Source organism: Schistocerca nitens, chromosome 5 (genome assembly GCF_023898315.1).
Source record: "Schistocerca nitens isolate TAMUIC-IGC-003100 chromosome 5, iqSchNite1.1, whole genome shotgun sequence".
Classification (NCBI taxonomy): Eukaryota; Metazoa; Arthropoda; class Insecta; order Orthoptera; family Acrididae; genus Schistocerca; species Schistocerca nitens.
Window position 1 is genome coordinate 89,714,337 of NC_064618.1, and position 15,902 is coordinate 89,730,238.

General features: G+C 46.2%; 1 protein-coding gene across 1 annotated transcript; it reads right to left on the bottom strand.

Moving 5' to 3' along the window:
- Window positions 1–9,774: 9,774 nt before the first annotated feature.
- On the bottom strand, window positions 9,775–10,182 carry LOC126260292 (uncharacterized). Its single transcript, XM_049957617.1, has one exon. It carries the CDS (start codon window positions 10,180–10,182, stop codon window positions 9,775–9,777), a length of 408 nt encoding a protein of 135 aa, XP_049813574.1.
- Window positions 10,183–15,902: the final 5,720 nt, after the last annotated feature.

The window sequence follows — 15,902 nt, forward strand, 5'->3', positions numbered from 1 at the left end:
TCCTCTTCCTCGAAAGGATACGAATCCTATACACCTCCCGTAAACTCGATCCTCCTCACCCGCTCGTCTCCCCGATCCTCTCCCACCCCCGCCCGCTGCCGCGCCTATACTCCCATATCCCACCCGGTCTCCATCTCTCCACCCTCCTTACCCTCTCCCAAGGTGGCTTCCGCCAGCTCCCCCTCCCTGATGATGTCCTCCTTCCCTGCATCTACCCCTCCTATCAACTTTGATCCACCCCCCCACCTCCTGTGTCCTATCCTTTAGGCACCCTCCCTCCCTCCCTTCCCTTCCCTTCTCTTTCCTTTCCCCCTTCCCTCCTCCCCTCTCCCCCGGGCTTCCCCTCCCCCTTCCTCCCTCCTCCTCTCTCCTTTGCCCATGGCATCTCTGCTCTCCCCTCTCCCCTCTCCCATTCCCCTTCCCCTTCCTCCTCCTCCACCTCCTCTCTTGGCAGGTCCCCGGACTCGTACACGCTCAGTGAACATTCGCGCGCCGGAGATCATCGCCGTCAGTGTTTCGTGTGTGTGCCTTCGTTTGTGTGTAGTGTTGTTCGCCGTCACGCCACCACCGTTCACGTGCCGTCGCCATCATCATCCGTGTTCTGTGCATCGTGTCGCCCAGTGTTAGTGATGTTTCTCGTCCGGCGTGAACGGCTCCATGTTTTTTCGATTTTTAGTGTCTGCATTTTTTGACCACCGTTTTTACTGTCTGCTCTGTGCCACCTTTCTGTACTACTTGTTGCCAAACTCAAGGCTGAAGAGCGGCGTATTGTGCTGCTGACAGCCCGCCTTTGTATAAGGTGTTAAAATAACAATAAAGAAAAAAAAAAAAATCACCGCTGATTTTTCCAAATACCTGTATTTCAGGTGGTGTTGGTGCTCGATGCAGCGGTCGGCAACGGTTCTTACAGTCTGGCCCACGTAATTCTTGCCGCATTCGCAAGGAATAGTATAAATTCCCGGCATTCTTAAGCCGAGACTATCTTTGACTGGTCTCAACATTTCCTTAATTTTCCTAGGTGGTCGGAAAACTGGTTTTATTCCTTGCCTCTTCAGGACTCTGGCTATCTCGCTCGTTGTAGCACCGCAAAAAGGAAGCCGCGCTATGTGTTGGTCCTCTTCTTGTATGTGGCCGGCATCGTGTCTTACTTTCTTGGACAATACTGATTTAATTTCACCGGCAGAATAACTATTCCTCTTGAAAACAGTCGTCAAATGGTTAATCTCGGGACCGAGGTGGTCCTTGTCGGAAATAGTCCTGGTTCTGTGTACTAAAGTATTCAGCATAGCTCTCTTCTGAGACGGATGATGGAAGCTATGGCTATGCAGATATAAGTCTGTATGGGTTGGCTTCCTGTACACAGAATGGCCCAGTCGTCCATCCGGCATTCGCTGTACCAACACATCTAAAAAAGGTAACTTCCCTTCCTTCTCTACCTCCAATGTAAATTTTATGTTTGGATGTACACCATTCAGATGTTCGACGAACTGCTGCAGCGTGTCGCTGCCGTGTGGCCAGATTAAAAAAGTATCATCGACGTATCTGTAGAAGCATGATGGGCGGAGGTGAGCACTGCTCAGGGCTCGTTCTTCGAAGTCCTCCATGAAAAAATTCGCTATTGCTGGTGACAGTGGCGAACCCATGGCTGTTCCATCCGTCATTTCATAATAATTTCCACTGTATATAAAATAAGTGGTCGTCAAGGCATGCCGGAACAACTTCAAAATTTCTGAGGAGAAATGAGCAGCCAACAGTTGTAATGTGTCATCCACAGGTACTTTGGTGAACAGAGAAACCACGTCGAGGCTGACCATGATATCACTTGGGCCTATCTTCATCTGTTTTATGATATCAACAAACATTTTTGAATTTTTAACATGATGTGGGCAGTGACCAACTATAGGCGCCAACAATTTAGTTAAGTGCTTTGCAAGATTGTACGTAGGAGAGCCAATAGCGCTAACAATCGGTCTCAACGGGACGTCCTCCTTATGAACCTTTGGCAAACCGTACAGTCTTGGTGGCCTAGGTGCTCTCGGCTGTAAGTTCTTCACCAGTTCGTCGGAGAGACCAGAGTTTTTAGTAGCTCCCTTGTCTTCCTGCTGAGCGCCGATGTGGGATCCCGTCTGAGAACCCGGTATGTGCTGTCCTCCAGTAATAATCCAACTTTCTTATGGTAATCTGTAGCATTGAGGATTACCGTGGCGTTCCCCTTGTGAGCAGGTAAAACAACTAGATCTTCATCCTTCTGCAACAATTTCAGTCCTTGTCTCTCCTCTCTGCTGATGTTTGACTTAGGCGGCTTGGATGTCGCTAAAATCCGGCTAGTAGCAAGCCTTACGTCATCCGCTGCTTCTTGAGGAAGATGACGAACTGCTTGTTCCACTCCACTAATGATCTCAACCACCGGTAACTTACGTGGAGCTGGGGCAAAGTTCAATCCTTTACTGAGAGCCGAGATGGTAGCTTCATCAAGTTCCTTGTCAGAGAAGATGATAACAGTGCGGTGAATGCCGTTGGACCCAGTAGTTCCTTGATCAAGGTTAAGCTGCTCAAATTTATCGGCCTGTTTCGCTGTAGTCCTGCTTAAATTGGCTCGTTGGTGTGCCGCCAAAGTCATATCCACCCATTCCCAATCCAATGGTGAGAGGGCTTCGGCCAGAAATAAATGGCAACTAAATAACAGGCGAGCGTTCATGTCTAGTTCATACCTGGTATGACGTATCCTCTCCTTCACAATAGCATGGCTGGTCTTTCGTAAAATTCTGTTTACTGCAGCGCTTCTGATGTGGTGTTTGACGACTGCAAACTTCGGTACTACCTCCTTGTCACGACAGCGTTGTAAAAAAGCCAGATTGCTCAGCAACTGAGACTGTTTCAGGCGCAGCTCCTCCAGGTGACGAACACTGCGCGCTATGTCCTTGACGACCACTTATTTTTTATACAGTGGAAATTATTATGAAATGACGGATGGAACAGCCATGGGTTCGCCACTGTCACCAGCAATAGCGAATTTTTTCATGGAGGACTTCGAAGAACGAGCCCTGAGCAGTGCTCACCTCCGCCCATCATGTTTCTACAGATACGTCGACGATACTTTTTTAATCTGGCCACACGGCAGCGACACGCTGCAGCAGTTCGTCGAACATCTGAATGGTGTACATCCAAACATAAAATTTACATTGGAGGTAGAGAAGGAAGGGAAGTTACCTTTTTTAGATGTGTTGGTACAGCGAAAGCCGGATGGACGACTGGGCCATTCTGTGTACAGGAAGCCAACCCATACAGACTTATATCTGCATAGCCATAGCTTCCATCATCCGTCTCAGAAGAGAGCTATGCTGAATACTTTAGTACACAGAACCAGGACTATTTCCGACAAGGACCACCTCGGTCCCGAGATTAACCATTTGACGACTGTTTTCAAGAGGAATGGTTATTCTGCCGGTGAAATTAAATCAGTATTGTCCAAGAAAGTAAGACACGATGCCGGCCACATACAAGAAGAGGACCAACACATAGCGCGGCTTCCTTTTTGCGGTGCTACAACGAGCGAGATAGCCAGAGTCCTGAAGAGGCAAGGAATAAAACCAGTTTTCCGACCACCTAGGAAAATTAAGGAAATGTTGAGACCAGTCAAAGATAGTCTCGGCTTAAGAATGCCGGGAATTTATACTATTCCTTGCGAATGCGGCAAGAATTACGTGGGCCAGACTGTAAGAACCGTTGCCGACCGCTGCATCGAGCACCAACGCCACCTGAAATACAGGTATTTGGAAAAATAAGCGGTGACTGAACATAGCCTGCTTAAAAAGCATAAGATTTTATTTGAAGAAACCAGAGTAATAGCCCACACATTGAATTACTGGGACTCTGTGATCCGGGAAGCAGTCGAAATTAGACTTAGCGATAATAACTTTAATAGAGACAACGGCTATGCACTTAGCAACACTTGGAAGAGTGCACTGGATAAAGAAAAATCGCAGAGAAAAACTTCTCGCACTTTACCTCCTGATTCAAGGGATGGCGCTGCAAGCAACGCGGGATAGCAACTACATCTATGGAAGTAGAGGGCACCACTTCACTACGCGCCATATCGCTGACGTATTCCAGCCAATCAGAAGCCGTCCTTTGCATATAAAAGTGGGAACCTCGCTAGTTCACGACAGTCAGTTTTAGCCCTGACGACGACCATGGAGGTAGTGGTCGAAAGCTTGGAGTTTTATCCTGATTTGACGCGGCATGTACACCGAGAGATTTTTACTCGATGTACAGGTAGTTCATCATTATACACAACTGGCCATTAAAATTGCTACACCACGAAGATGACGTGCTACAGACTCTCAATTTAACCAACAGGAAGAAAATACTGTGATATGCAAATGATTAGCTTTTCAGAGCACTCACAGAAGGTTGGTGCTGGTGGCGACACCTACAACGTGCTGACATGAGGAAAGTTTCCAACCACTTTCTTATACGCAAACAGCAGTTGTCCGGCGTTTCCTGGTGAAACGTTGTTGTGATGCCTCGTGTAAGGAGGAGAAATGCGTACCATCACGTTTCCGACTTTGATAAAGGTCGCATTGTAGCCTGTCGCCATTTGTAGCCTATCGCCATTGTGATTTATCGTATCGCGACATTGCTGCTCTCGTGGGTCGCTATCCAATGACTGTTAGCAGAATATGGAATCGGTGGGTTCATGAGCGTAATACGGAACTCCGTGCTGGATCCCAACGGCCTCGTATCACTAGCAGTCGAGATGACAGGCATCTTATCCGCATGGCTGTAACGGATCGTGCAGCCACCTCTCGATCCCTGAGTCAACAGATGGGGACGTTTTCAAGACAACAACCATCTGCACGAACAGATCGACGACGTTTGCAGCAGCATGGACTATCAGCTCGGAGACCATGGCTCCGGTTACACTTGACGCTGCATCACAGACAGGAGCGCCTGCGATGGTGTACTCAACGACGAACCTGGTTGCACGAATGGCAAAACGTCATTTTTTCGGTGGCATCCAGGTTCTGTTTACAGCATCATGATGGTCGCATCCGTGTTTGGCGACATCGCGGTGAACGCACATTGGAAGCGTTTATTCGTCATCGCCATACTGGCGTATCACCCGGAGTGATGGTATGGGGTGCCATTGGTTACACGTCTCGGTCACATGCATCCAGGTTCTGTTACAGCATCATGATGGTCGCATCCGTGTTTGGCGACATCGCGGTGAGCGCAAATTGGAAGCGTGTATTCGTCATCGCCATACTGGCGTATCACCCGGAGTGATAGTATGGGGTGCCATTGGTTACAAGTCTCGGACACCTTTTGTTCGCATTGACGGCACTTTGAACAGTGGACGTTACGTTTCAGATGTGTTACGACCCGTGGCTCTACCCTTCATTCGATCCATGCGAAACCCTACATTTCTGCAGGATAATGCACGAGCGCATGTTGCAGGTTCTGTTCAGGCCTTTCTGGATACAGAAAATGTTCGACTGCTGCCCTGGCCAGCACTTCTCCAGATCTCTCACCAATTGAAAACGTCTGGTCAACGGTGGCCGAGCGACTGGCTTGTCACAATACGCCAGTCACTACTCTTGATGAACAGTGGTATGGTGTTGAAGCTGCATGGGTAGCTGTACCTGTACACGCCATCCAAGCTCTGTTTGACTCAATGCCCACGCGTATCAAGGCGGTTATTACGGCCAGAGGTGGTTGTTCTGGGTACTGATTTGTCAGGATTTATGCACCCAAATTGCGTGAAAATGTAATCACACGTCAATTCTAGTATAATATATTTGTCCGTTTATCATCTGCATTTCTTCTTGGTGTAGCAATTTTAATGGCCAGTAGTGTAGTAGTATATGGTAACAAACTGAGACCAAGTGGAACACACAGCAATACTCCTACAGTCACTCAACATGGGACCTTTCCCGTACACCGCAGCGTCGTCAGCAAAACAGCAACAAATTATTGCTCACTGAGTCCGTAGGGTCATTTAAGTACATAGGGAATAAAAGCGGTGCTATCACACTTCGATGGGGTAGTTCCGACAATAGCCTTGTCTCTGATGAATACTCGCCGGCGACGACTACGTACTGGGTTCTATTACTTAAAAAGTCTTCGAGCCAGCCACATATCTGGGAACCTAAAACTGTGTTCGGACTTTCGTCAACACTTATTTCAGCCACAAACGAGAAGAAGTGCAAATGTGGACTCCACTTCCTGTTGTGGTTAATGACCGGCGCTTGGCTTCTTTGCCTGTGGTCACGTGATTTAGTTGCTGTTTCAAACTTTAAAACGTCAGAGGTAGGGGCGACTTTCACCAAACTTTGCACATAATTTAAAACCTTTACGAAAGTTTCTCTGGCTGAAACCCTACAGGGAAGTATGAAAGGAGAAACGTTTCTCGCATTCTACATTTTCGCTGTTCCTGCAGTAAAACTACAGCAGCAGTGACGACGTTTAATTTATTACTTATTTACTACAGGCACTATTGCACTATTCACAACACATGTTGCACATATACCATCCAATACAACTCCAAAATTATTTCATTCTACGACACATAGTTCAGAAGATATGATGTCATAGAAATGCGTGAGAAACTAGGTTCTGCTTAAAATTGCGCGGAGTAGAAGTTCAACATCAGGCGAAACGTTTTAATTTATTGCTTCTTTAGCACTACTAATTCTTTTCGAAACACCTTTGCAGGCAGTATAGACATATACCACTGAATGTGTCAGGAAAATTATATCATGACGTCATAGACACTCAGATGCGCGAAAACTTGGTTTAGCTTAAAAATGATATGTAAATTACTCAGATTATATCCATCCAGTGTTTCATAATGAGAGCACTTGCGAATTCCAACAAGCTTCAAGCATAATTTTAGAACTTTCCTAAACTTTTCCTCGCTTACATGATTAACTTTAAATATTTAACACATTAGTCATTAGTAATCAGACGTTTGAAGCTGTTTCATACATCGGGCATCGATTCTTTAAAGAATCTGGGGTAGTGTTACTCGCACGTATCCATCAAGAGGGCGATTAGGGGAGATGGCGCTACAGACTTAAGCTGTACATTGTTCATTGTTTTGAAGCCGGCGTCACTTTGTTAGTTTGTCCAAAACACAAGCGTAGGCTTGCTTCTTGTTCTTAGTTTCTGACGTGTGCATGCAAGAGCTGTTTTAAATGGTGTGCTTTTGTGAGTAGTATAACGTGACGAAGGCGTTCTCGGACGATTTTATGGTCTTAAGTGCCTGTTTGATCCGGTAGCACGACGCATTTCGCCCTGTTAATGTAACTTTTTTGTGATACATTTCGATAACCAAGAAGAGAAGTATGTGATACGAAAAGACTGCTTTCATAATCCACCATTTTTCTTAATACGGACTGACGAAACTGATGGTCGGTCAGTGTCCGAATGTGGTGAGAACATATTTTGCCATCTTTTGTTGGTTTCCAGTCTTTCCTTCTCGCAATGTTCACAAGGGAGAATTTCGAGCTGTATTGATAGGAAATCTCAAGTTAAATGATAGAAACAAATTCACTACAATAAAATTAAACAGCAAAACTAAAATTTGCGCATATAAATGAAAATATTGCTTGAACGATTCCTCTACACTTTAATCAGTACCGCTTGTACAATTATAAATAATGCGAGCTGGCATTCTTTATCAAAAAACTTCCACATAAAGGTAAACCCGGGTTTCCACAGACATAAATTTCTTACACGTGCATCCCCCAATCTCTAGGTTTATACACACGTTAGCGTTTCCTCACGTCGAAGCTGGAAATGCAATGTACGCGAATTTCAAGATGGCGATAATTATGGTCGAAGGTCTTATAGTGACGTTGATGAACAAGAACCGGACACACAAATAGAAATAGACAAATAGAAATACACATCTCGCAGGAATCATCTAGGAGCATCCAATACTCTGTAACGCGAACTACCTGCCGAGGGCGACGTTTCCTTCGAAAATCGCTTTCGAATTGGTGAAATCAATTTTGAAATCTCTTTGAGCCATATTTCTGACTTGGTACAAAAGTTAATACTCGTATGGTTCAAATGGCTCTGAGCACTATGGGACTTAACTTCTGAGTTCATCAGTCCCCTAGAACTTCGAACTACTTAAACCTAACTAACCTAAGAACATCACACAAATCAATGCCCGAGGCAGGATTCAAACCGCCGACCGTAGCGGTCGCGCGGTTCCCGACTGTAGTGCCTAGAACCGCTCGGCCACTTCGGCCGGCAATACTTTTATCTAAGATGACATTCCAGCTCGCATTAAATTACACGTAACATTGAAATGTGTGGCAACTGCAGTCTCTGCAATATATATATATATATATATATATATATATATATATATATATATATATATATATATCGCATTCCTAAGAGCACTGTTTTTAAATTTTGTATGTTACCAACACGCTAAAGATATATCGGAAAGGAAACTTTTTCTCTCAACAGTTCAGCTTTGTTTTTATTTTCTGGGTTATTCTTAGAAGTCAGTATTGCTGTAAGTATACGTTTGTTTTGCCAGTGCAGTACTTAATTTCGTAACCAAACTTTGTACTACTGTGCAGAACAGTTACTACTCAGTGATAGCGCCAATACGAACACTGCTATATTTGCATAGATTTTTAATGAGGATCAAGAGCAGTTCTGAATCTCTAAAGCGCAAATACATTTCCACTACGTCGTAATATTTACACTTAATGCTTACAGCGGAAAGTTATCGTCATTATACTGAAATAAAACAAAAATATCTTCACAGTACTGACTGCTCTGCTGTAATGTGAGCTTCACCAAGGATTACACTCTCAGTTATATTTTTTAATCCTTTGGTCACATCAAACGATGTTGAGTAGTTCTATTACAAATAAGTGAAATAAAGATTTCGCGGGTGGTAGATAGATGTTTGTTTCGCACTTTTTAGGAACAGTTTATTACTTTAGAACTTTATTTATTTAATTAGTCGAAGACTAAGCCTATTACTCTGGCATGACACCAATTTTCATGTAAACAAACACACAATTCAATGTGCTGTCCAAAGAAGTAGAGTAAAACGACAGCAGATCTACGTACAGGGAGCTACTGAAACTCGTAGGCAATCGTGAGGGAAGCGACATTGCGCAACAAAGTAGAACGGGTTTCAACAATCGTAACTTACGCATAAGTTGCAGTGACAGTGTACAAGTTGAGTGTTTGCACTTGGGAGCTGACTTACGCGAGTGGCGATGGGGGTAGGCACGTGTAAGAAGTTCATGTCTGAGGAAACCCGGCTTAATGTTTATCCCTACTAACATGACGGAAGTCGGCTCCAAGTCCGCGATGTCATGAGCTGCATGGTATCCGCGGTCTAAGAGCAGCAGCCGGGCGGTAGAGTAGCGCGGACGCTCCGTGCAGCTGGCTGGCGGACCAGCGCCGCCGTGCCGCGCACGTACGTGGCGCTCGCCAGATCGATAGCGCGCGTGACCGAGCGACCTGCAGACAGCCCAGCCTCGGCGCAGCGCGGCGTACGCCTGCCGCGTGTCTTGTTGTTTCGTGACTGGTGCTTGGTGCCTGCTGCACGGTGCCTGATGCTTGGTGCTTGCTGCCTGCTTCTTGGTGGCTGGTGCTCAGTGCCTGCTGCTTGGTGGCTGGCGCTTGGTGCCTGGTGCTTGGTGCCTGCTGCTTGCTGCATAGTGCTTGGTGCCTGGTGCTCGGTACCTCGTGCTTGGTGCTTGCTGCCTGCTTCTTGGTGGCTGGTGCTCAGTGCCTGTTGCTTGGTGCCTGGTCCTTCGTGCTTGGTGCCTGATGCTCGCTGCTTGCTGCCTGCTTCTTGGTGACTGGTGCTCGGTGCCTGGTGCTTTGTGCCTGGTGCTTTGTGCCTGATGCTTGGTGCCTGGTGCTTGGTGCCTGGTGCTTGCTGCCTACTTCTTGGTGGCTGCTGCTGGTGCTTGGTGGCTGGTGCTCAGTACCTGGTGCTGGCTGTGTGGTACTTGGTGGCTGGTGCTCAGTGCCTAGTGCATGGTGCCTGGTGCCTGGTGCCTGGTTTCTGCCAGCTGGTGCACAGTGCCTTGTTCTTGGTGCTTGGTGCCTGATGACCAGTGCTCGGCACTGCAGGCACGCGCGTATGCCACCACCCCCAGGCGATGCCCTGGCTGTGACATGTTGCATCTTACCATGGACAGCCACACCCGTCCGTCTCGTAGTGGGAGAGTGTGGTGTCACCGCCAGACACCACACTTGCTAGGTGGTGGCTTAAATCGGCCGCGGTCCATTAGTACATGTCGGACCCGCGTGTCGCCACTGTCAGGATCGCAGATCGAGCGCCACCACACGGCAGGTCTCGAGAGACTGACTAGCACTCGCCCCAGTTGTACGACGACGTTGCTAGCGACTACACTGACGAAGCCTTTCTCTCATTTGCCGAGAGACAGTTAGAATAGCCTTCAGCTAAGTTAATGGCTACGACCTAGCAAGGCGCCATTTGTACCATTGCATGTATCTCAAGATAGTCTCACTTGTATCATCAAGAATGCTGTATACCAAAGGACGATATAAAAGTTAAGTGTTCTAGTAGCTACGTTCTTTTCTTTATCACATTCATTACGAATCCTGTTCCAGACTTCGCGTCAGGCGGCGTGTGTGTACGTGGGCCTATCGGCTACCCGTCTCTGTGGACTGGCTGCCTTGTCAGTCCACTACAGAGAGTTCTGGTACACTCTGAAGCGTCAGCCCTGCACCGTGTCTGTTCTCAGGAAGTACAGAATGAAGATATGCTGTAAGTCTGATAGCAGAAAAATCGGGAAGTAATGCGCTGATGAGCCAAAGGATTGTGGCAGCTGCCCACCGAGAGAGTGAATGTCTCCTGGTGGTGTTGCATTACATGGCTCGGTAAGCAAAGCAGGCATGTGAGAACTGTGTGAGGGAAGGCGAATGGTGGACTTCAGTTTATTGGGAGAATTTTAGGAAAGTGTGGTTCACCTGTAAAGGAGACTGCATGTAGGTGCGACCTATTCTTCATACTGGTCGAGTGTTTGGGTTTAGAGATGGGCAAACTCGTTCATCCCTGGGAACTAGTTCACTGCTGATCGTTCTTTTTTGGGAACCGTTCATTTTTACTCGTTCACCGTTCATTTGTGGTTGGTATATGGTTCTTATGAAAAATTGAAAACTAGTAGTGTAGGTGACTGAAGGATGGAGGGCACCAAGAGGGGGCACTTGCCTCCCCCCTGGAGTATAGAGTTTTTATTCATTGCAGAATTCTTACACACTTTTAGAAGTAATTTGTGTGAATCTGCAGAACCTCTCGTTTAGCCAACCGTAGCCTTGTGTGGCTGATCGCAGGAAAATAATATGGGGTGGCGCACGGAAAACCGTCCCCGAGTACAGACTGCTCGCCAATTACGGACGATGTGTTGCCCGCAACGAACAGATATATCAAACAGACAAACATGCAATAATTAGACAGTGAAGAAATAACAAGCTAATGCGAGCAACAATTGCGAAACAATCGATGACGATGTGTAGAGAGCTGGAAAATAATATGGGGTGGCGCACGGAAAACCGTCCCCGAGTACAGACTGCTCGCCAATTACGGACGATGTGTTGCCCGCAACGAACAGATATATCAAACAGACAAACATGCAATAATTAGACAGTGAAGAAATAACAAGCTAATGCGAGCAACAATTGCGAAACAATCGATGACGATGTGTAGAGAGCTGGAGAAGAGAACATGAAAATCTCACGCGACGCGCATGGGCTATATAGCTCATGTAGTCTTGTAAACCTGTTGGTGACTGTTTCTCAACTTAATAGATCACAAGTGTCTTGTATAAAATTCTTCGTTTCGACTTCCACTACATAGCTATGCTACGTTGTAAACAATAATCGTTTACACCCTATATATACTTCACGTTGTCTCTGAGTTCGTAGGCGGAGACCTTATGAAAGCATAAAGTAAAATATGGTTTTCTCATACTTGCGTCACACGCTTAGCAAAAATTAGGTTTTTATGTTGCATTATCAAAGTTAATGCAGCAATAATAATAATAAAGTTCGCAGTAATAAACGTTTTGGTTTGAAAGCTCCTTCTGAACAAATGGAGATAATAAGTAAATACGATTTTATGGCAATCTATGTCTTTTCAAATGGAGAAGCACCGCTTTTCCTACTGAGCCAAAATGACCCACAACCAACTTTTTTTTTTTTTTTTTTTTTTTTTTTTTTGCATGTAAACCAAACTAGCAGGTAATGCAAATTGGAAACAACCAAACTTAAAAATAATTAGAGCCTTCCTAAATGTAATGTTTTGTATATGAAAGATACACGAAAATCGTTTTATATGAATTTTCTTACACTAAAAATTAAGCACATTATTGAAAGTTAGCTGCTGAATCAAATCGATGAAACCAAAAAGTATATGAATGACAAAAAAAACTTGCCTTGTTATAAGTATGTCTTCTGCTGTTCATCGATGTAATGAAGTGGCTGATATGCCCTTTTGTTACCTGAAAAGACGTACCTATTACATACAACGTAATTTTTATGTAATTTACGTAACTATAAAATACTTTTTGATTACCGGTCGAGGACGCTGAATAGCCAGAACAAAGTGCAAGAACAGTTTGGAACACATGTAAAATAGGCAAGCGCAGTGAACGAAACGAACAACTGGATACTGAACTAACTAGGAGCAGTCGTCAGTGAAACTGAGACAGGTGGTCATGCGAACGACGAGTGCGGCCGAGGGAGACCGAGACTGAGACGAGGACGCGACCGAGGCTGGAACGAGAACTGCCGAAGTGACCGCCGCGACCGAAGTGAACTAGTGAACTATGAACCGATCGTTCCTCGTTCCCGGGAACTGTAAGTAGACCGCCGCGACCGAAGTGAACTATGAGCCGATCGTTCCTTGTTCCCGGGAACTATAAGTAGACCGCAGCGACCGAAGTGAACTATGAACCGATCGTTCCTCGTTCCCGGGAACTATAACTAGACCGCAGCGACCGAAGTGAACTATGAACCGATCGTTCCTCGTTCCCCGGAACTATAAGTAGACCGCAGCGACCGAAGTGAACTATGAGCCGATCGTTCCTCGTTCCCGGGAACTATAAGTAGACCGCAGCGACCGAAGTGAACTATGAACCGATCGTTCCTTGTTCCCGGGAACTATAAGTAGACCGCAGCGACCGAAGTGAACTATGAACCGATCGTTCCTCGTTCCCCGGAACTATAAGTAGACCGCCGCGACCGAAGTGAACTATGAACCGATCGTTCCTTGGAATTCGTTCCTCCGTCCTTTCGTTCATCTTGGTGAACCGTTCCTTTGGACCCGTTCGTTCGCGAACTACCCATCTCTATTTGGGACACGTACCAAGTCAGATTGAAGGAAGACATCGAAGCAATACAGGCGGACTGCTGGATTTGTTACTGGTGGGTTCGAACAACACGTAACTGTTATGGATATGCTTCAGGAAGTGGAAATCCGTGGAGGGAAGACGACATTTTTTTCGAGAAACAGTATTGAGAAAATTTAGAGAACCGGCATTTGAAGCTGACTGCAGAACGATTCTGTTGCAGCCAACATACATCGGCGCGTAAGGACCTTGAAGATAAGAAATTAGGGCTCATACGGAGGCATATAGACAGGCGATACGGGGCACAAATGGGGAAATCCACTTACATAAGTGAATGTGAGAAAAGGGAGGTACTTATGGCTCTTCGGAACGAGCACCTCGAACTAGGCGAAGCTGTTGTGTGTTACTGTTGGGAACACCTGAAGTGGATTGGGGATGAAAGGCCCGTTTCGGTGAAGAGCTGGGTAGTGGCGGTAGGTGCGATGAGGCAGCGAGCCATCGGCAGCTCAGATACAGAAGTTCAAAGCTGAGCGAACTGTATTAAACTCGTGCAACTACAATTGTGGTGTCGGGGCACAATGATAACCGACCCCTCAGCGTGGTTAGCATGGCACGCTGCGACACGAACAGCTTTGCTCACTCCAGCACCAACTGACACAGCACGTTTTGTGTGCTTCCCGCTTCACGGCGGTCTGCGTGAGAAACCAGCAGCGCGGACGGAACTAGACAGGAACTCTTCTAGGACTTAATAATGGCAAGGCCTCCGGTCCGGACTGTATACCAGTCGGCGGCTCTCAGGATATGCCGGTAAAACAGCTCCCTATTTCCAGAATGAGATTTTCACTCTGCAGCGGAGTGTTCGCCAATATGAAACTTCCTGGCAGATTAAAACTGTATGCCGCAGCGAGACTCGAACTCGGGACCTTTGCCTTCCGCGGGTGAGTGCTCTACCGTCTGAGCTACCCAAGCACGACTCAGGCTCCGACCTCACAGCTTCACTTCTGCCAATATCTCGTCTCCTACCTTCCAAACTTCACAGAAGCTCTCCTGCTGTGTTGTTAGGGCCTCCCGTCGGGTAGATCGTTCACCTGGTGCAAGTCTTTCGAGTTGACGCCACTTCGGCGACTTGCGTGTCGATGGGGATGAAATAATGATGATGACAACACCCAGTCCCTGAGAGGAGAAAAATCTCCGACCCAGCCGGGAATCGAACCCGGGCCGTTAGGTATGACATTCCGTCGCACTGACCACACAGCTACCAGGGGCGGACTGAAGCTCTCCTGCGAGTTCCAGTCTCGGTCCGGCAAACAGTTTTAATCTGCCAAGAAGTTTCATATTAGCGCACACTCCGCTGCAGAATGAAAATCATTCGGGAAACATTCTCCGGGCTGTGGCTAAGTCATATCTCCGTAATACCCTTTCTTCCAAGAGTGCTAGTTCTGCAAGTTTCGCAGGAGAGCTTCTGTGAAGTTTGGAAGGTAGGGGATGAGGTACTGGCGGAAGTAAAGCTGCGAAGACGGGGCGTGAGTCGTGCTTGGGTAGCTCAGACGGTAGAGCACTTTCCCGCGAAAGGCAAAGGTCCCGAGTCTTGGTCCGGCACACAGTTTTAATCTGCCAGGAGGTTTCAGCTCCATATTTAGCAATCGTATGTAGCCGATGCTCTTTGGAAGATCCGTATGTAAAGACTGGAAAGTTCCGCAAGTCACACCAATACCCAACAAAGGAAATAGGAGTAATGCACTGAATTACAGACCCGTATCGCTAACGTCGATTTGCAGTAGGATTTTGGCATATAAACTGTATTCGAACATTTTATCTCGAAGAAAACGATTTATTGACAAACACCCAACATCGATTCAGAAAATATCTTTGCTGTGGTAAAGGGCTAGCTCTTCTTTATTCTCATCAAGTACTGAGTGCTATTGATGGGGAATGTCAAATTCATTCCATATTTTTAGATTTCCAGGAGGACTTTGTCACCGTACGTCACAAGTGACTTCTAATCAAATTGCTTGCGTGTGGACTATCTTCTTAGTTATACTACTGGACTCGTGATTTCCTATCAGAATGGTCACAATTCGTAGTAATTGACGGAAAGTCACCGAGTAAAACAGAGCTAATACCTGGCATTCATCAAGGAAGTGTTATAGGGTGTCTGCTGCTCCTGTTCTACGTAAACGATTTAGGAGAAAATCTGAGTAGCACTCTTACATTGTTTGCAGGTGATGCTGTCATTTACCGTCTTATAAAGTCTCCAGATGACCAAAGCAAACTGCAAAACGATTTAAACAAGATATCTGTATGGTGCGAAAAGTGGCAATTGACTCTAACTAGTGAAGAACTTGAAGTCATGCACATGAGTACCAAAAGGAAGGTTACAGGATGAAACACACAAATATAAAGGCTGGAAATTCAACTAAATACTTAGGGATTGCAATTGCGAATAACTTAAGTTGGAACGATGCTCACAGATAATGTCCTGTGCAAAGCAAAACAAAGACTACGATTTATTGGCAGAACACTGACAAAGTG

Coding starts and splice junctions, on each gene's coding strand:
- LOC126260292 (XM_049957617.1), bottom strand. CDS start 10,182: ATGCAACATGTCACAGCCAGGGCATCGCCTGGGGGTGGTGGCATACGC.